The sequence below is a fragment of the Ostrea edulis genome, chromosome 6, assembly GCF_947568905.1.
Source record: "Ostrea edulis chromosome 6, xbOstEdul1.1, whole genome shotgun sequence".
Classification (NCBI taxonomy): domain Eukaryota; kingdom Metazoa; phylum Mollusca; class Bivalvia; order Ostreida; family Ostreidae; genus Ostrea; species Ostrea edulis.
The window spans coordinates 26,042,531-26,063,311 of NC_079169.1; the positions used below are offsets into that span (position 1 = coordinate 26,042,531).

The 20,781-nt window shown below is 35.6% G+C and overlaps 1 protein-coding gene and 1 non-coding gene across 2 annotated transcripts; both read left to right on the forward strand.

Moving 5' to 3' along the window:
- Nucleotides 1–13,888: 13,888 nt before the first annotated feature.
- LOC125647080 (uncharacterized) lies at nucleotides 13,889–15,105 on the forward strand. Its single transcript, XM_048873773.2, has 2 exons — nucleotides 13,889–14,687; nucleotides 14,852–15,105. The coding sequence occupies exons 1-2, from the start codon at nucleotides 13,889–13,891 to the stop codon at nucleotides 15,103–15,105; spliced, it is 1,053 nt and encodes a 350-aa protein (XP_048729730.2).
- Nucleotides 15,106–20,319: 5,214 nt separating this feature from the next.
- Trnas-aga (transfer RNA serine (anticodon AGA)) lies at nucleotides 20,320–20,392 on the forward strand. Its single transcript has one exon. It is a non-coding gene; the product is annotated as a tRNA-Ser (tRNA).
- The last annotated feature ends 389 nt before the right edge of the window (nucleotides 20,393–20,781 follow it).

Sequence of the window (20,781 nt, forward strand, 5' to 3'; positions counted from 1 at the left end):
AGAAAACTTGCATTACATTGGGCCAACGTTGGCCCAACTCGTTGGGCCAACATTGGGCCGATGAGCAAAATTACATTGGGCCAACGTCATTTGCCAACATTGGCCCAATGTAACTGATTACGTTGGCCCAACGTTGGGCCAATGTTAGCTTGCTATCTGGGTTAGGAGACATATTTCAAGCCCTATAAAAGTTGTAAAATCTAGGAACTTCTGGGGGCTCTCCCCCCCCCCCCCCCCCCGGACCGCCACCAGGGCTTTGCCCTGGGTCCACTGTTTTCTCTTGTATAACACTAAATTACGAGCAATATATATTTATCACTGTATAAATACCTATACGGGGTCATAAGAAGTCACGGCTGTGCGTATGGACATTTGTTAAAAAGTAGGTTACCGGTACTACTTTTACTAAGGCAATACACATCAGGCCATCGCTTCCGCTTATTACAGAAGTCTATCAATAGATGAAATCAACATCACAAAATGTATTTATGATTTTATGTATATTCCAAGTAGTGGACTTTCATCAATAATAAACACATTTCTGTAAAACAATATCTATTATTATACCTCAGTGTGAGAATTCTATGAAACGCGTAATCTGATTGGTCTAGACAGTCATGTGCCGGGGATGACAAAACATCATATCTCCCTTTCATACATCATATCTCCCCATCATATTTACCTCTTCGGCAACCTCGTGCATTTTCCATATATTTTAAGGCAAGGTATCAAACTTCCGCCAGAGTTCGTTTGCTCACAAACCAATCTCTTCCAGTTAGGCATTATGGGAGAGCGAATTCTTAGGCCGCGTATACTGTGTGACGTCACTGTAGAATGACGAAAAAACATAACGTCAAACGTAAACAGTTCAAAACAAGAACGTACACATTATACACTATAATTTGAACAGAGTATTCCTACCTTTTAATGATCTTTTGATAATTTTATGTTTAAAATAAAATCCATACTTTAATATTAATGCTCTTAATGTCAATATTTTCAAGCTTTTAACTACGAACTACTTCTGTAGTGTTATTTGCCTGCGTGATAATCGAGGACTCACAATATACAAATCTGTATATTGTGCTGCGTCACATAGGAGAGGTCTGTACGTAGGTGACGTAATGAGGCCTCGACGGGGAGTTTGGGCAAGGTATGTAGTTTATTGTGACGTCACAATAAGTCCGAGTCATTGTACTTTTTATTTTATTTTTTTAATTTGACAATATTTTATTATCACACAACAATAACAATATGAAAGAATATACATGTACGTACAATGATAGCAAATTGATTGTTCTGACATACCATTTGATACATATATTCATAAGAAAATTCGAACTATCATGCATATTATAGATTATCAGTCAAGTTTTTGTTGTGTGTGTTTTTTGTTTTTGTTTTTTGTTCAAAGAAAAAGTTATCTATTGATGGACATAATATACATTATAATATCGATAGGAAAAACACATACATGTATTATACAGAATGGAAAATAGATATATATACACGTATATTTCTGAATGTTGCCATTAGGGGGTAACGCCTCACGTAGAATACAGTCCATTCACAACCCCCAAGGCAGTACTACAGGAGGACAGGTCTCCTTCTTGTAGTTGAAAGAAAAACATTTATAAGCATATTGACAATTCATAAAACAGTTTCACATTCAATCTAATTTCTAATTTCTTATAAATTTCAAAGTAATATAAAAGATTGTTTTTTACGTACATTTTAATCTCCATATCGGTCTCTGTTCAAATCTTCATTTCATTTTTATTTTTTTTTAATATATTCGATCAGTGCATACTATCTATTCAAGATATATTACTGGATTCAGGTACTCTTCACACAATTGCTCTGAAAAAATATAGTTCCATTCATGATCAGCAAATACAGGATTACAACAAATGTATAGAATATCGATGTGTATGTAATACGTGGGAGAAAACAAAATTAAAGTCAAATGTTTTTAAGAAAAATCACTTTCCCCCCAGAAATGTATACAAGAAGTGTTCATATTCCTACGCTAGCTGCCTCCTCAGTGTATTGCACGAAAATATATAGGTCATTCTTCGATTGAAAATCTTTTCACGATTGGTTATACTATTGCAACAATTATATTACTTGATGAATATTGTTCGTTAATTATCATACAATTTCTTCTGAGATAGAATGTTAATCATTAATTTATGTGGGTTTTTCCCGTTGTTTAATGACGGAATGTGTATACAACACTCAACACCTGGATTCGGACCACAATTAAAAGGTGAAGGTCACCAGTCTGAAGATATCTACAATGTATTCAGTGTGACATATGCATGTCTAATTATTTTTAAGGGTTTCTTTGCTGTTAAGGTTATACCATACACAAAATTTGGAGAAAGTGTAGATTACATCAATCCTTCTTGTTTTTGTCATTCTAAAGTTCACATTAATTTGTTACATGGTAAAAATTAGAGTACAATTGTATTTATTCCGAGATATTTCAATTTTTTCATGTCTTTGCTTTGAATTTCCATACAGATATAAAAGGAAAAATTTGGGAAGAATGATGAAATAAGACTGGTTTGATAGGGAAATTTTGTGATAAAAATTATCATTTTAAGCAAAAATTTAGCCTACACAAAGTATGTGCCCCAATAAGTTGTATTAATAGGTATACGCATTCTCATGTAGTATTTTTAAAGCTATACTTTTCTGCTGTATTTTAATAAATTTGCTAATCCCCAACTTCCTTGATTTCCTTCTTTATCATTCGACAAAAAAGCATAAATATCTTTGTACCATATTTGTGCCATCTATCCATTTTTTCATATGTCTTGCAAGCACCGGTGTATGCACTGTTTGCTATTGACAAAAGACTGGTGACGGTATTTGCTACGGACATGAAGTACTATACACCAGTTTCATAACAAGTGCAGTCTTTTCTTAGAGATCAGCTAAGCATAGTGAAAATTCAAGTAAATTAAAAGTCGAATATCTTGGATATGGGGTAACCCATATCTATTCTTGTTATATATATGAGGAAAGCAATATTAGATAACATAAGACTGAGAAGCTGTGTGTTTCGGTTTTCGACGAAAAAATCCCAATAACAATATGTTCCCACTGAATGTTTAAATGACATATATTTCGCACGCCTTCCCATATTTGTTTAACATCTTTACAATTGAATATGAAGTGTTTTATATCTTCCGTCAATTTACAGTTATTGCATAAATTTGATACGTTTTTATTCCGGATGCTCACAGATTTATTATTGTTCAATAAATTAACTGAATTCAGCTAGTTGTTTGTCTCTGCATATTATTATTTTTGATGTATATATTGATTTTCTGTGTTCTTTGAAGTCATTAAAAAGTTTTGTCAAAGTTTTCTCAAAATAGAGTTTAATGAATTTTTTTTAGAAATGAAAATCTTATATAACATTTTACAACTAAGTTGATCTAAAGATACTTTTTCATCGTGAAAGAGTCATTGTACTTCCATAGTCCATATGGCACAAAATATGCGGGTCTCTGATACACAGTTAAATCGCCTGGTTTTGGTTGATACAAAAATAAGCAAATAAATCAGCATTCAAGGAGAATGGAAATACAAAAACTGGTTATCATATCACTGTGTTTCGTTGTTTGTACCTTCTATACCGTAAAACATTAACAGCGCGTATACAGTGCAATGTATAGATGGGTGCATGACTCCAATTTCAAACGCACTTTTGTAGTCTTGCTTTGTTTCGGTATAATAAACAATTCATTACATGAATGTTCGGGAGATATAAAGATTTATTCACCCAAGAAAAATCATATTCGCCGAGGGCAACTTCATATCTTCCTCACTATCAAGCAATAAATGTATAATGTCTTACTTATGAAAGGTGAAGATAACGAACAGTGATCAATCTCATAACTCCTACAAGCAATACAAAATAGATAGTTGGGCAAACACGGACCCCTGGACACACCAGAGGTGGGATCAGGTGCCTAGGAGGAGTAAGCATTCCCTGTTGACCGGTCACACCCGCCGTGATATGTTATGTATGTCTAAACTTTCGTCTGCTAGGTCTACCCTGGTCATCCTTATGTAAACAATAGCCAAATTTGGCAACTTTGATATGGGTGATGCGGATTTGTACCTTCTGCTAAACAATCACATATTTGCATCTCTAAATCTTTCCTTTATAGCACACCAGAAGTGCATTAAGACGTATACACCGCACTACGTGCCACAGCCATGAGTGATGCCGGTTTCCAAAGCTTATGGCGGGGTATTGAAGGGAGGCGTCGTTGAAAACTTATAACAGAAATTTATCGAGTGAACAAAAGCGTTCATTAAGCTCATGTTTGTTAACAAATACCCTACAAATCCAAACCGTCCCTTACCTTCGAACACTTCCGCATCCTCTGCGATGTCAGTTCTGTCAGGAGATTAATCTGCGTCCTCTGTCCTGTATATAAATGATTTGCCTACACCTGACGACTGCCGCCCTGTTTTTCATGTTCCTCCACCTAAGTCTTCTGTTAACTCCGTAGTGTCCACAGAATATATACTACTCAAAATTTGATAAGGATCATAGATATTTTTCTGTTTAAAAAATTAATAACTGCATAACTGGCAATATTGTGTCCAAGTGAAATCAAAAACGTCTTCAACAAACTTGCACGTGCATTTCATGCCATACAAAATGCGTTTCTCATCACAGTTTTTGCTTTTGCTACCATTACACGATTTTCACTCAGGCATCGGTGTCTGATTCTTTATAAAATTTCAAACTCACCTGAGTGTTTACACTACGATTATCAACACAATGCCCCCTCAACGTGTAAGGTGTCGCCTGACGACAGAACAACTGGGCAGATGTATTAGAATGCTTGACGCTGGCTATTCACAACGTGACGTTGCAAATGCACTAAACGTCAGCCAGAGCGTTGTAAACAGGGTCTGGAACCGACATCAAACTTTTGGTACAGCAGCACACCGACATGGGGGTGGTCGTCAGAGGTCGACAACCCAACGCCAAGACAATTTTGTGCCTCTTCAGGTACGACGCCATCCCTTCTGGATAGCAACCAGCCTACGTAACGACCTCCTGAACGCATCGGGGGTGTATGTGTCAAGTCAGACGATACAGAATCGGCTTCACAATGCAGGTCTCAACTCGAGAAGGGCATGTGTTCGAGTCCCTCTGACAGTTCGACACCGACGGGAGCGATTGGACTGGGCTGAAGATCATGTCACTTGGACACAGAACGATGAGTCCAGGTATTGTTTGGACTTTACAGACAGGAGGCACGAGTGTGGCGACGACAACGTGAACGTTTCCATGATGCCAACATCAGTTAACATGACCGTTATGGTGGTGGTTCCATCATGGTCTAGGGTGGAATCAGCAGGGATGGAGGAACAGATCTTCATGTCCTGGAAAGAGGAACAATGGCGTGGGTGCGGTACCGGGATGAGATCCTCGATGTTTACATCAGACCCTACGCTGGTGCTGTTGGTCCTGAGTTCATTCTGATGGATGATAACGCCCGTCCTTATCGCGCCAGGGTGGTGGAGCAGTACCTTCAGCAGGAGACAATTGTCCGTATGGACTGGCCAGCGCGCTCGCCGGACTTGAACCCGATTGAGCATGTATGGAACATGCTGAAGGTTGTCCTTTCAACCCACGACTTTGGCAGAGCTCGGTAACTCTCTCGTGGAAGAGTGGAACAACCTTCCCATTGGAAACATCTGGGTGCTTATTGACAGCATGGCTCGACGTTGTCAAGCCGTCATTGATGCAACGGGAGACCATACCCGGTATTGACACTTCATCGACTAAGTGTAATGATGGACTATCCCCAAAAACTGTGTAATTCTTTCTCTGGTTTGCTGTTAACTTTTTGTAATGAAATGCCTTTTGGTGTTGTTATCAGATTTCAAGCATTCCGTATTGATAAAAGTTCATGGCGTTCATGAATTTTCATTCATAACCTGAGTAAACACGTTTCTGGGTCAAATTTATGTCTTTTGTTATGTTAGTGGTAAATTACACACATATAACCTAGTGATCCTTATCAGATTTTGAGTAGTATATTTCGAAGTCGGTCTTCAACAACAGCGTATTAAACAAACATGTAACGTTGCGCATCCTCCTTTCGCAGTACGTTTTTAACCAGTTTTTCCATAGTTACCAATTTAGACCCAAGGAAGAGTTTTCAATTGTATATTCCTGAGTTAATGTATACATTGTATGCATTTGCTGATATACTTGCTTTTCAGCGTCTTAATAATTAAAACAGTTCTATATTAGATAGAACTTTATTGTGTTTTCGTCATTTTGAACGAGGCTTTATGTAGGTCAACAATGTGAAATGTATGGAAACGTGTTGTTAACACAATTCAGCAATGGTTATCGATCAAAAATGTAAATATAAGTAATAAGCTTCGGGCTTTATGAAATTTGATCACGTGACCAACCCGTATTTACATCCCGATAGATATCTTAAAATGATGTCTTATTTCTTAATTAAAATTGACCAATCAAGTTCTTAAACAATGTCTCAGAAATTTTCAAGCGTTTAAACTATTTTCATATATTGCTTTATTCAATGATTTTCTGAAATCTTGGATTCTCAACCAATCTACTACAATGTTGGAATTATGAAAAAGGTTATCTAGAGTTGGCTCGATCCGATAAGGAAGATGTAAAAGTCGGAACAAATCTGCAAAATTAGAAAAAAAAATTAAATTGCAGCAAGAATAGTTACATGGTAAAGTTTATTAGCATCGAGATAATCTCTTTATTTAATAAGAGGTTAGGAACCGCTTCACAACATTAGACAAAACAATAAAAATAAAAACAATGGATAAAGTGAACCAGAATTTGACTCTACACTGTCTTAAAGACAATTTTTTGGTAAAATTACAACACAAGAAACACTCTAAATATTACAATTTACCTCTACATAAACGTCAAGTCTGTAAGAATTCATGTACATCAGTTGTTATAAATGAGTTGAACTCCCAACTGTTGAAATCAAATGAAGTCAATGTTTGGGGATCTAATAGTACTTCGTTACTAGCTTGAAAATACGGATGTATATTTAATTGCTGTAATAAAATTTAGAAATTCATTTCAAAATTAAGGATTATCTCCCTCATGCATAGCTCTTATCTTTGGACGAATTTGGCTCCACTTTTTTTGGCACGCTGTTTTTGGCTATATTTAGCTCTAAAACTTCATAGTTATTTCGGATTTCAAACATTTCGGATGAGCATCACTGAAGAGACATTATTTGTCGAAATGAGCATCTGGTGCATCAAAATTGATACCGTATAAGTTTTACACTATCTTAAAGACAATTTTTTGGTAAAATTACAACACAAGAAACACTCTAAATTTTACAATTTACCTCTACATAAACGTAAAGTCTGTAAGAATTCATGTACATCAGTTGTTATAAATGAGTGGAACTCCCTACTGTTGAAATCAAATGAAGTCAATGTTTGGGGATCTAATAGATATAAGAAAAAAGAAACTTCACATGTGACAACCGCTTGTAATTTGATGCTAACACAAAGCAATTGTCGCTGTTATCATCAGTGACCGATTGATTCCCTTTTGATTTCAACAGTCCAGCTGAAGAAAACTCGTCGCTTTGCGTAATGTGTACAATATCAAATTTAAAGACGCCAAAATTCACTAGGTGAAGAAATACTTGCATAAATAATGCCACTTAGACTTGAGCGCTTGGTATGCAAGATCTTCGAAACATCGTTATTGATGTTCTCAATTAAATAAACAAACAAATCATAACTATCGTACGAAGACCAACGTCAATTGATATCAATATGAATTACACCACCAATTACAAAGAATTTGAAAATCAACCAAATTAAGATGGAGCACAAAATCGCCTCATTCAAACAATTTAAAATTGTCCATCTTCAGAAACTACAATTTTATACACAGTGTGACACGGAGGGCTTGCAAAGGCCGGTGTCGCACCGGCGCAGAAACTCCAACTTCAAAGAAGCCGACTATATCATATATGACAAGAAATAAGAATTCTGTTTTTAAGTGATTCTTTTGTACCCAAAACGGAGTAATTCGTAGTCAAAATCAGCGTGCCATGAACGGCCCAACAATCGGTATGAAACATGTCAGACAGTATTTGACCCAATCATAGGTCATATTGGAAAACTAGATCATTGGAAGGACCATATAATTTGCGAAATGCTGACTTTAAATGAGACTGTTGACACCCCTGTAACATCAACTTGTTTGTCAATAGCCTGTCTCGATTTAAAAACTAATCATACGTAGAACAAGATTTTGTGGATCGAATCAATTGAGAAAAATAAAGACCATATGAAGGTTATAATTGAATATTGCTACATAAATATGATAAGTTGACGATGGAGAAGCTGAAATCATCCCGTTTGTCATAAAGTTGAGTTGTTTGTGTGCCGTTAATAACTATTTTCAATAGAATATCTAAGTACGAAGCAGATGTGAAGGACTCCGTGGTGTCTTTTAACCTGAGATCACAGGGGTATATCGAATAGACATATGAATGAAATTGATTATTTCTAATAGATAAAACTTCGTCAATATATCTAAATGTTGAGTTGATGGCCACGGCAAGGTATGTTTTCTTCTTATGTAGAAGCTTTTGAATAAACACTGCTTCATAAGAATATAAAAACAGATCACCTAACAATGGAGCACAAATCGTGCCCATGGGAATTCCAACAGACTGATGGAAGACCTGATCATTAAAGACTACGGGTATATTTTCAATGAGGAACTTCAGTATATTTTTTATTTCAACTTAAGAGTACTTGCTCGTAGAATCAGAATGGTGTTGAACAAAGTATTTTTTTTAATGAATGATAACTAGATACGAATGCAAGGTGAAGATAACGAACAGTGATCAATCTCATAACTCCTACAATATATCCCTTTTCCATGTTGTCGTTGTTGAAGAAGCAGCTATCTATGAATTCAGAAAGTCTAGTCTTTAATTCATCGTGATTAATGGTCGTGCAAAGTATTGAAAAGAGATACGTTTTGATGTTGATTTGAGAAAAGTTTTGTGATTTCAAGTTTACTAAAAGTTCTTTCAAACTTTTTAGAACCCACATTTGATTTACACTACTTCTGGCATATGTTGTGGCACAGTACGTTTGAAGTTTCTCCTTCTTAGCTGATAATATCTTCATGTGGAGCAAAGATAGGGCTTGGTAGACTATTTACTCGATCCAGCAATGTATCTTTGTAAGAGTTTTGCAAAGTCTAGAAATCCAGTATAGGTATGGTAATTCATAGTTATCCTTCCCATTAACTGGGATATAAAATGTGTCAAAATTGAAGCATAATTTTGAAGAACATTATCTTTTGATAGGGCCGTTGGAGTATAAGTACGATTATCAAATGTGTAATTAAGTTCGTTTAAAATACAGTTGTAATAATGAGCCTTACAAAGACAATGTTGTTACAAGCTTTGTCAGCTGGAATCAAAACATATTCCTTATGTAACCTATCTCATTCTTTGATCACTTCTGGTTTATTAAACACAGAGGGATATATTGTACGTAGTTTTGATTTAATGAGTCTAATACAGGATTTTAATGTTCCTCTTATAATTTTAATCCATTCTGACAAGGTATCGAGTTCTGCTTTTTTATATTTACCCATCGTCTGGAATAAACTTCGACAGAATTCATAACATAGATGAAGTTCTGTCGCCAATTGAAAGACCGAGTATCTCTCTGAATTTAGGACCTTTTAAAATAGGTGATATATCCATGCAAATGTAACCTACCTGCATTACACAATTATTGCCTACACCGAAGTCTTGCACATGTACCATTAATCCCAATCCATGTGACCTTGAATATTTTCTAAACTATCTTGAATATCACATCAATGTGCATTTAGAAAACTGTCACTAGAGATAATCAGGTAAACCGTATTAGGTTTTTCTACAGCTCATATGACAAAGGAACGGCAAGATCTCACCCTGAACACAATTTCATTATGATTTGAAGGCTAAAATTTGGGAGGGGTTTTTACATCCTTATTTTGCGACATCATAATAACAAAATTTCATTTATACTGATAAAATTATTTACTATATTTTAAACTACATTCTGTCATAACTGACCTGTGACCAATGGAGAGGGCTTATATAGGCATTGTCCCTACCTATTTATGTATGTATTTTATATATACATGAATAAAATACTGTTCAAACAATAAAATAGTGTTTAAGAATAATACATGCACAAGGGCTGTTCGATATGTAATGTGTATTGTACCACAACGCGATAACATTTTGCACGATTTCGTGGATGACGATACTCTTGAATTGCTCTATTCAATACCTTTCCAACGGTATAAACACGAGCCTTCCGCTCCACATAGTTTTAAACGTGTAGTCATTTCAATAGAGCCAGTCGTTGACCACTGTTGTAAAAATGGTTGGGAAACGGGTTGAGAATATTGAAGAAATCAGAGCTTATATAAAAGTTCGCACAAAACTCGGTCATTCGGTAATGCAGATTTTTTCTGAATTGGGGGAGGTTTATGGGTCTGATGAGGTATCTTATGCGAGGCCTCTGCTGGTGGACTGTTAGTCCCCGAGGGTCTCTACAGCCCAGTAGCTAAGTACTTCGTTACTAGCTTGAAAATACGGATGTATATTTAATTGCTGTTATAAAATTTAGAAATTCATTTCAAATTAAGGATTATCTCCCTCATGCATAGCTCTTATCCTTGGACGAATTTGTCTCCACTTGTTTGGCACGCTGTTTTTTGGCTATATTTAGATCTAAAACTTCATAGTTATTTCGGATTTCAAACATTTCGGTTGAGCATCACTGGAGAGACATTATTTGTCGAAATGCGCATCTGGTGCATCAAAATTGGTACCGTATAAGTTTTACATGAGACAGTTCATAGGTGGAGAAAGAAATTTCTGTCTGGCACAGAATCTGTCAAAGATGCAGCAAAATCTAGTCGACCTGTGACTGTAACAGGCAAGACAAATGTCTCAAAAGTCAGGGATATAATTGAAAGTGATGGCAGATATACGATTGGCATATCGCTATCGCGGGTGCATTTCATTTTGAAGCCTATTTTGAAAGTACGAAAGATTTCTGCCAGATGGATACCGCATGTATTGACGGATGACCAAAAACGGGTACAAGTTCAAACCGCTAAGCAATTGCTCAAAAATGTTTCCCAAATCCAATCAAAGACAATTTGCAAACATTGTCACTGGTGACGAAACATGGGTTCACTATTTCGAACCAGCAAAGAAAATTGGAAACAAATATGGCTAACTAAACACGGTAGAAGGCCTGTAGTTGCCAAAAGAACCATAAGCACAAATAAGGTTCTTTATTGCATATTCTTCTCATGTGTTGGTATAGCCGAACAAATTCCGGTGTCGAAGGGCAAAAGTGTTACAAGTTGGTATTACCGAGATGTTATACGGAAAAAGCTCAAGAAATATTATCATAAACGACGCCCTGTATCAGGATTTGGGCATGTTCGTCTACTTCATGATAATACTCCATCACATACATCTGAGCTTGTGAAGCATTTTTTGAAGTCGGAGAAGGCTACCGTCTTGCCACACCCACCATACTCTCCAAATCTAGCCCCATGCGACTTTTCCCTTTTCCCAAAACTTAAAAAGTTCTTATCTGGTCGTCGTTACAAGTCCCGACAAGCCCTTGGCTCAGCCATCTGTCAGTGCCTCGGAGGTCTACCTAAATCAGCGTACCGTGACGTGTGTCAGAAATGAATTCAGAGATTGAAATTATGTATTTCAAACCACGGAGAATACTTTGAAGGGATGTAATGTTTATTTCACTGCTTTTGAGATATCGTGCAATACATATAGAACAGCCCTTGTATCTAGGTTTACAACGGCGATATGTAAAACTTATACGATACCAATTTTGAGGCACCAGATGCGCATTTCGACAAATAATGTCTCTTCAGTGATGCTCAACCGAAATGTTTGAAAACCGAAATAACAATAAACTTGCTAGAGCTATTTTAGGGGAAAATAGAGTGCCATAAAGTGGAGTAAAATAAAACAACAGGAGTATGGATGAATTCGGATAGCTGGCCAATTTTGCAGAAATTAGTGGTACATGCACCCCATGATTCGTTTGTCCTTACATTCTATAAAAACTAAAATGAAACAGGATTATTGCTGGCAAACCATTGGTTAATATCTGTATCTATACATTATCACATAAAGTTCAAGTCTATTACAGGTATCTCACAGTACAAAATAAGAGGACAGATGTGTGTAGACTGTTTCTTTCCACACCCGGTAAGAATCGATTTCTCCGAATGCGAAGGGTGCTAATTACTGTAGATAGTTTCCATCGGCACAGGAAGGTAGGTTGTCTTTCAGCATTTCTCTGTGCGATATGCTTATTTATTCATAGAAGTTCTGTAGGACAAGAATTGGTTTAAGTAGGCTTTAATTTTCAAGGAAATGCATGATCCTAATTACATTAAAGGGACTGATTCACGATTTCCCCCAAAATCTTCTTTTTCACTTTTAATGATCAAAATCTACTGTCTAATGTGTTTAAAAGATTTCACATAAAAATTAAGGTTATACATTATCACAGAAGCTCATTTTAGAGAGTTTAATATTTGTTTTGTAAACAAAGATTGCAGTATGTTATTGTTTACGAATTTTTTAAAATAAATGGATATCGATCTAAATTTATTATATATTTCATATTTCAAGCATTTTGGGGGTAAAATGTGTTATCTAAAAGTAAAAATTTGTGACTATGCAAAATTAAGATGCTTTATATCACAGATTTAATATTTCACGTCTTTCTTTGTATACAGATAAAGACTTGAGTCTTTGTTTAACACAGATTTAAGGCTAAAATATTGCTTTTATTCTTGCATTCAGAAGGTAAAAATTTTGGCTCTCAACATTAAATGAGTTATATTTTCAATGTTTTAACATCAAAAATGAAAAATATTTTTATCAAAAATCGTGAACCAGTCCCTTTAATTTATTCCAGTTGAACCTATCTGAATATGAACATCCGTTGAACCTATCTGAATATAGGTTATATATATCGAAACCATGGGCCTGACCATCTTATTTGTATTCTGTATGCTAGATATTTAAATTTCGCTGTAGCATGTAGTACATATCCTCAAAATGCATCTTCATGGCACAGATTATATCAAACTATTACAAATGAAAGATCTCCAGAACAGAAGCCAGAAAGGTCAATTTACTTTATGTTGTCATATTCTTAGTCTCTTACTTGATGTGTCAAATTAAACATATATACACGAATAGGTGACTAGACACCCCGTATACCCGAGTATTTTCAAGATTTATGCAAATCTACACACTGATTTTGACTGCAGATTATTACTTTTACCTGATCAAGACATATGGTTCACGGCAGGTGTGACCGGTCGGCATGGGATGCTTACTCCTCCAAGGCACCTGATCTCACCTCTGGTACACCCGGGGGTCCGTGTTTGCCCAGCTTTTAATTTAATATTCCTTGTAGGAGTTATGTGATTGATCACTGTTCGTTATCTTCACCTGTTCACGCAATAGCGAATTTATAAGAAATCAAACGTCCTTACGTTGTAAAATTCATGTAATTGACTGATTTAAAACTCTAAATAAAACCCTTAAAGTATACGTTTCAATTCATGATATCCCAATACTTTGTCTAATATTACCATATCGATTCTAAAACTAATTTTGAAAAATCGTATCAACATGTGATATATCCAAGCATAATAAAATTCTTATACAGCTGTACTGCTCTTTTCAAATAAGGATACATTGATATTTTAGTGTCTTCCTACATTTTCAGAGTCATGAGGAAGCCTCGAATTAGAATTATGTTCTTTGGACTGACTGCAGGCCTTTGTCTTTTGATCTTTGTTTACTTTGAAAAAAATCCGACAGAAAACCAAGTCACAGAAACCATGCAAAATGAGTACAATTCATTTATGATCAAATTCGAGAACTCAGATGATCCATACACTGCGGATCAGTCTGTGAACACAGTAATTAGACGTAGACTTAGTCTTCCACTCAAAGGACAAGCATTCAATCCCGTTGTGCAAAATTATGTAGAACATTTGAAATGGAGTGGGGAAATTGGAAATAATATCAATGTTGAGACGATCGGTCGGTTCGCCAGATCTCACTTGCAGCCAAGGGACACAGAGCTAACTTCCAAAGATTTGAACAATGTCAGAAAGTGTATGAGCACCAGCAAACAGGATTACCAGAGAGATTACGGGAATTTTTTTGGAGGTGACCAAGGGAGATTACAAAATATTCGAAGAACCCATCATAAATATCTGAATGACAAAAAACTTATGATAGAGGTAGGAGGGAACTGGGGCTGGGATGCCGGGAACTTCACACAGCTCTATAACATGAACTATATCATTTTGGAGCCATTGAAGCGATACACAGATATTCTGGGAAAAAAGTTTAAAGGAAATGAGAAAGTCTGTGTTTACAATATAGGACTTGGGTCTAAAACGGAAAGAGTCATGGTAAACCTAGAGGGAAATAATGCGTGCGCAACGACGAAGTTCTCCAAGAAGAATGGAACCATTCCTATCTATATTGTTAATGTCATAGACTTCTTAACAGATCTAGGTGATCCATTTCATACGCTTTTTTAAAGTTTATCAATACTTCTGCATTTTGAGTAATTAAGCAATCAAACATAGCAAAGTACAATTTTGAAGAGAAAGAAAAAACCACTCTTTTTAACTGCTTTAAACTTGATGCAAGATATATGATTTCATTCCATATTTCAGGAGTTGGAGTTTACGAACTTGATCTACTGACAATGAATTGTGAAGGCTGTGAGTATGAAGTACTAGAGACACTAGTGCGATCCAACGTTATTGAGAAAATTCGCAACATCCAGTGGGCAACCCATACTAAGATTAGCATCGACGACCCGTGGCGGCGTTACTGTCGCATTCAGGAACTCCTTAAACGAACACATCGGCCAACATACCAGTACAAGTTTAACTGGGAGAACTGGAGACGGAATAATGTTACTTAAAATCCCATCCAGTTTCTAAAATGTTGCTATAATGTAAAACTAATGATGCGCATTTCGACAAATAATGTCTCTTCAGTGCAAGGTGAAGACAACGAACAGTGCTCAACCGAAATATATGAAATCCGAAATAACAATAAACTTGTAAGAGCTATTTTAGGGTAAAACAGAGCCAAAAAGTGGAGTCAAATTCGTTTAAGGATAAGAGCTATGCATGGGGGAGATAATCCTTAATTTTAAAATGAATTTCTAAATTATGACACTGCATTGCACATGGATGTTATTCATGCATATCAAGAAACTCTGTACTTAATTCAATACTATTTGTTGGAACGTCCTGTTTTCTCGATTTGAAAAAAGAAAAACTATTTCCCCCCAATGGCAACTTCATGAGTAGAATATATAGAATTTAAGTGCATGCAATTTTCATATCATTAGTGATAGATTCTTCGTTCGTCGTCCTTCAATGTCTACATAACCGTGTCACCGTCCCATCTTTTAAAACTACCAAGATCGTTATATTTTGATTGTCATACACCACCGTGCTTATTGTACCATGTGCAGTATCAATTTCGGAGATGAATATCTTTCAAATATTTAACAATCAACTGAGGATAGATTTTGTTCCTTTTAGAAGTGTCACCATGACCACAAACGCAATTAGAGAGTATGACGTATTTTGAAATATCCACATTTATTGGAACAAACAGTGTCGTTATTCATATCAACTAAATCAACCCCCATTTCCAAACTTGTTACTACAAACCTTCCTTCACACACATGGTCTACATATATTGGTGATTTCATATTTTATCGTTACCGGTAGGTATATTTTTCAGCTGACGACACTAACAAAATATCCTATACCAGAAGTTTCTATTATTGAATCTTTGGAATTATAGACGAACAACATGCTTTCATAAATGACAAGGCCCCTTGGACAAGTTTTCTCTGTGCAGTGACTATTCAAACAGTACCTAATTTTTCCTTTCTTTGTAAAGTCTGATAATCTCGGAATATCGTCTGCAAAGAAAAAATAGATTCAGTGTAATAAAATTTGACAAAAATTTTCTTTGTCTACAGCTTTTCCAGTGCTTTAGTATAGTGACTTAATATGCTAGTCAGATATGTAAATATATAATTATTGCCTCCAGACAGCTACTTACTCTATAACTCCCCGGAATCAGACAATAGATACATACAGCTACTTACTCTATAACTCCCCGGAATCAGACAATAGATACATACAGCTACTTACTCTATAACTCCCCGGAATCAGACAATAGATAAAGCCCTTTCACCTTCGACGAATGAATGACCACAACTAGTGTCCCAGTCCAGCTTTTAGAAGTTGAAAACCAGCTTCAGTTCAGCATTTGTAAATACCATTTATCACTATTGCATTGGTTTATTTTTCTTCCTGTTAATCAGTGTAAAGAAGTAAAGAACGGGATATTGTATATAACAAACATTAAAAGTCGATGTTATTTTATTTGGTTGCTTACTGATTACACACACACGAGAGTCGAATGATCTCGTTTTCTTGTACATGAAGGGAACATCACACGCTCCTTGTGCTGGTAGAGATTTACCTTGAAACACTTACACTAGTTAATCAAAAGTTTGTCTTCCAAAATGACGGATGATTTTACGGGTGCTTTACAGATATAAGGACCCTGCAGAATGGAATATGTTGATAAAAATAAATGTGCTCATGTGACACAGCATTTCTCACAAATTTCCTTTCTGAATCTCTCCATAACAAGGTATTTCGTGTAAACAGTTAAGTTTTAATTCAGAAGGTTTAAACTGTATATTGACGTGTTTCACAGGTCGTTCACAGTTCCAGGGAACTTTGAGTTGGTTCCACATACGTTGAGTAGTCGTGTTCACGTATTTTATCCACTGAGTTTTCGAAATGTGGAATATAGAAGCAATTAGTTTACACCTAACTAGTAAGGCGTTTGAAAGCAAAGAGTGATTCCAACGTGGCCAAACGTCATTCGAATACAACCATTCCTACGCAGGATATAATCGTGCTTTTAACGCAGAGTACAACCAACACTTACGACAATTTACCATGGGGAGTGTAGATGTCCGTGAGGAGGGGATAGAAAGTGGCCCATTTTTTTTTCTTTATACAGATAATTCTTAAGAATTATATAGCCTATCAGGTGACGCAATGAATGATACATTGTATATAGTCTTCGGTCAGATCCCCTACCACTTTCTCAAACACTTCAACACAGTTATAGGAAATTTCGTGTAAATTGGTCTCAGTCGTTCGTATTCTTGATTTTGCTTAGAAAAATGAGAACCCCACCTAAAATCCAATTACATCAGTGAAAAGACAACATCGTTACAAATGTATATCATATACGCCAGGAAAAAAAATTTGCAATTAAGACGATTATCAATGATAATTAAAACATAACTTTGGACACAACCATTCTACGAAAGTATACCGTAGTAAAAAGGAAATATTCATATCTAGTGATCAGTCATTCAAAAACTTATTTTGTTAAACACCACTCTGATTCCACGCACAAGTACTCTGAAGTTGAAATAAAAAATATGCTAGAGTTCCTCATTGACAATATCTTCGTGGTCTTTGGTGATCAGGTCTTCCAACAGTCTGTTGGAATTCCCATGGGCATGAATTGTGCTCCTTTGTTAGCTGACCTGTTTTTATATTCATATGAAGCAGAATTTATTCAAAAACTTCTACGTGAGAAGAAAAAATCTCTCGCTGTGGCCTTCAATTCGACTTTTAGATATATCGATGACGTTTTGTCTATTAACAATGACAGCTTTCATTCATATGTCGATTTGATATATCCCTGTGAGCTCGAAATAAAGGACACCACAGAGTCGTCCACTTCTGCTTCATACTTAGATATTTTATTGAAAGTAGACATTAACGGCAAACTGACAACTCAACTGTATGACAAACGGGATGATTTCAGCTTCTCCATCGTCAACTTCCCATATTTATGTAGCAATATTCCATTATCACCTGCATATGGTGTTTATATATCTCAACTGATTCGATATGCAAGAGCTTGTTCTGCGTATAGTCAGTTTTTAAATCGAGGTAAGCTACTGACAAACAAGTTGGTGGTACAGGGATTTCAAAAGTCTCGATTGAAGTCAGCATTTCGCAAATTCTATGGTCGTTATAACGATCTACTTCGTCAGTACAACCTCGTTTTGGGTCAAATTCTGTCTGACGTGTTTCATACCGATTGTTAAGCCGTTCTTGGCACACTGATTTCGACTGCGGATAACTCCGTTTACCTGATCAGGATATGGGGCTCACGGCGGGTGTGACCGGTCAACAGGGGATGCTTACTCCTCCTAGGCACCTGATCCCACCTCTGGTGTGTCCAGGGGTCCGTGTTTGCCCAACTATCTATTTTGTATTGCTTGTAGGAGTTATGAGATTGATCACTGTTCGTTATCTTCACCTTGCATAGAATGCGCTAATTGCTGAATGAATGCACTTTATATTATTAGTGCTGTAGCACAGGAAATATTAATACATTGTGTAAAATAATTGAATAAAATATCATATTTTCATTGATATAAATGAATGTGCTTGACATTCATTAATGCATGTATCAAGACAAAATCTACCTGTTATGTTATATTTCATTAAGAAAACTATATAATTTATATATTTTGAATATCCCGATCTGTTTTTTGTTTTGTTTTTGTTTTTTGTTTTGTTCTGTTATGTTTCCGTTCCGCGTTTTGTTTTTGCCTTTTGTTTTCATCGGACCGGGCTCGAGTATCCCGTGGTTTGTATAAAATAGACTTCTGAAGAGAGATTAACAATATCAACTGTTGACTGTGCATGAAATGAATCTACTTCTGTTGATATGTCACATTATCATACATGTATTCAATGTATCGATAAGGAAATGAACACAGTGATGAGGCCTGTTGACGTTGTTGTGTGTTACACTTTCGTTCAAAGTGTGTTCTGCAGCTATAACAATTTCACCGGTATTATACTATATATAATAACAAACATATTTAGACCCTAACTTTTAATTTAGAGATAACGTTATGTGATTTAATTTGATATAATTATCCTACAAAACCAATATTGAATTTAGATATTTTTGCTTTGTTCTTGTAAATTGAAAAGAATGAAGTTTTATATTAAAATTAAAGAAAATCACAATATTGTTTTGGAATCATTTGAAAAGCATTCAAAATTATATGGATATAAGCTTATTTTTTTTCTTTTATTATCAAGTAACCCATTTTAATCCTCGCCTAGAGTGCCAGGGCCCCCTGGATTGGACATATCTACAGCACAGTAATTACTAAATCATCTACAGGTGTCAATCATTACATGTATTAAAGAAAATAATGTTATATAGTACATTATTATATAGCTAATAAATAGTCTATTATAAAATAATGTTATATAGTACATTATTATATAGCTAATAAATAGTCTATTATAAAATCTGCGTAAAATCTAGAGAATGTTAGCGTTCAATATCCTGAGAATTTATTGAACGCTAACTTTGCATTGCGTAAATTGTATGCGCCCTAAACATTCCAAGTATGTGCGTTCAATATTGACGTTACCGTAACGACGTAAACAAACCAAAATGGCAGACGACGGTCCTCCGAATCTGACAGAGCCGGTATTTGATATGTACTTAAGCAAAATGTTTTATTGTACATAAATTATGATGTCCCCATTTACAAAATCAGTTTGCTTCATGCATTAATGACGGGTTAAATATTGAACAGTTAAGAAATGCATTCTGATATTGCACTCCTTCACCTTAGATACCAATATTAATTACTTCCCGTCTATTTTGGTGTAGTTTGAGTGAAAAGGGATATAATTTAACAACTAAATACTTTAGCTTATAATAAAAGGGTTATTGAACTTATATAGGTGAATATTGGCACTCGTAAGTTCAATAACCCTATATTATTGTGTATAATTAGAAACAGGGAAAAGTATTGGCTGCGATAATATTGTTAAATTCAGAAATTTGATTTCAATGTTTCATATAAGCAAAAAGAAGAAAAACATACATGTAGCTGAAGGTATTTTAATTCTACACAAGAGAATTCATTGTTTACCCAGCGCTACGCTACTAGAGGCAGGACACCTCAAATAATGGATTTCTAGGTCATATAAAGGAGTTATTGTTATGTAGCGGTCAGCCGGGTTCGATCGCCGGTGGCCAGATAGCTCAGTTGGTAGAGCACCTGACTAGAGATTCAGGGGGCCCGGGTTCGAATCCCGGTCTGGTCCGTTGCATTTTCTCCCTTCCTGTTACAGTTACATAACATTATATAACATATATGACTATTCATAATGCACCGTGGATGCAAAAAGGGGTTTAATCCTCACCTAGTGCACCATGGATTGGATACATTGATGTAATACAAGTTCTAGGCATAATTAAGAACTCGTTTGAGAAAAGGAAATTTACTTCCACATGTTTTAAGAAGTGTGATACTAACAAATTAAAAATTATAGACAGTTTAAAAAAAATACAAGTTAGATTAATTCGATTTAACAGTTCTTTAGAATGTGAGATATATTGAGATTATACACTTAGATTTGTTTTAGATAATGAGGTGTACTTTTGAGATTTCATCAGGCGAATGAAAATACCTTCGGAATCATTTGAGAACACT

Coding starts and splice junctions, on each gene's coding strand:
- LOC125647080 (XM_048873773.2), top strand. CDS start 13,889: ATGAGGAAGCCTCGAATTAGAATTATGTTCTTTGGACTGACTGCAGGC. Junction 14,688..14,851: donor AGACTTCTTAACAGATCTAG/GTGATCCATTTC, acceptor TCCATATTTCAG/GAGTTGGAGTTTACGAACTT.